General features: G+C 65.2%; 1 protein-coding gene across 1 annotated transcript; it reads right to left on the bottom strand.

Moving 5' to 3' along the window:
• On the bottom strand, positions 1–848 carry LmxM_33_1890_1 (uncharacterized protein; the record flags this gene model as incomplete). The annotated part of the gene is made up of 1 exon (XM_003886515.2): positions 1–848. A coding segment is annotated over one exon (848 nt), but the record flags the coding sequence as incomplete, so codon positions are not given.
• Positions 849–921: the final 73 nt, after the last annotated feature.

Here is a 921-nt window from a genome sequence, read left to right as displayed (position 1 = left end):
CAGCATGGGCATCGCCCTGTAGTGGTCGCGCTCNCACTGCACCTTCTCCATAATGCTGTCCAGCTCCACNTTCGACACAACACAAGCGGGAGGAGATCCACGCCACCCAGCAGGTGCATCCGCTCCTCCCGCCAGCCGCCGCTGAACAGGATCAGCGCGATGGCCTCGACGTTCCGCGGGTCGTGCACGCAGGAGCGCAGCCAGCCTACCAGCGCCACCAGCCTCGCGCTGTGGAGCAGCTTCTTCGGCGGCTGCAGCGCCACAATGCGTTCACGTGCCACAGAGAGCTCCACCTCGCCGCTCTCCATTAGTATAACATACGTGGCATCTCCGTCCACCTTTACGATAGTGCCCATCATATGCATGGCGGACTGCGCCACCGCCGCTGTGCTCGAGGGATCCTTCTCCATCCTGACCGTCACCCGCGTGCCAGCATCCACCGTCAACAGCTGCGCCGCGGCCCGGCGGCGGTTCCCCCCGTGGCAACCCCTCTCGGCAGTACCCAGCATCTCCACCGTGTAAGACGCCTCCGACAATTTGCTCACGAGGCGGCCAAGAGCCACGGGCCCGTCGTCGAAAACGCTGGCCGGGTGCGTCGGACCCACACCAGCCAAGAGCCCTTCCAGACTATTCCACCGCTTTCTCGGTGACGGCAGAGGGCCAGGCGTGCCCCCCTCACACTCACGCCAGTGACCGCCGTGCGACAACACACAGACCACGCCGCCGCATCCGCCACTCGCCGCCGGCAACCGACAGCCGAACAAAGAGACTCTAGACAATGCAGCCGCACCCGCACGGGTTCTGCCGCCAAATCCGCACAGACAATTGCCGGCGAAGCCTCGCCGCATGGCCCTTCACAAGGGGTACAAGTGTGAGCGCCTCGTGTTGGCGTGTGCGTGTCTGCGCTGCTCACGGCTGGGC

This window comes from Leishmania mexicana, contig 37 (genome assembly GCF_000234665.1).
Source record: "Leishmania mexicana MHOM/GT/2001/U1103 WGS CADB00000000 data, contig 37, whole genome shotgun sequence".
Lineage (NCBI taxonomy): Eukaryota > Euglenozoa > Kinetoplastea > Trypanosomatida > Trypanosomatidae > Leishmania > Leishmania mexicana.
Note: the sequence above shows the minus strand (reverse complement) of the source record. Positions and strands in the feature narration are given on the sequence as shown.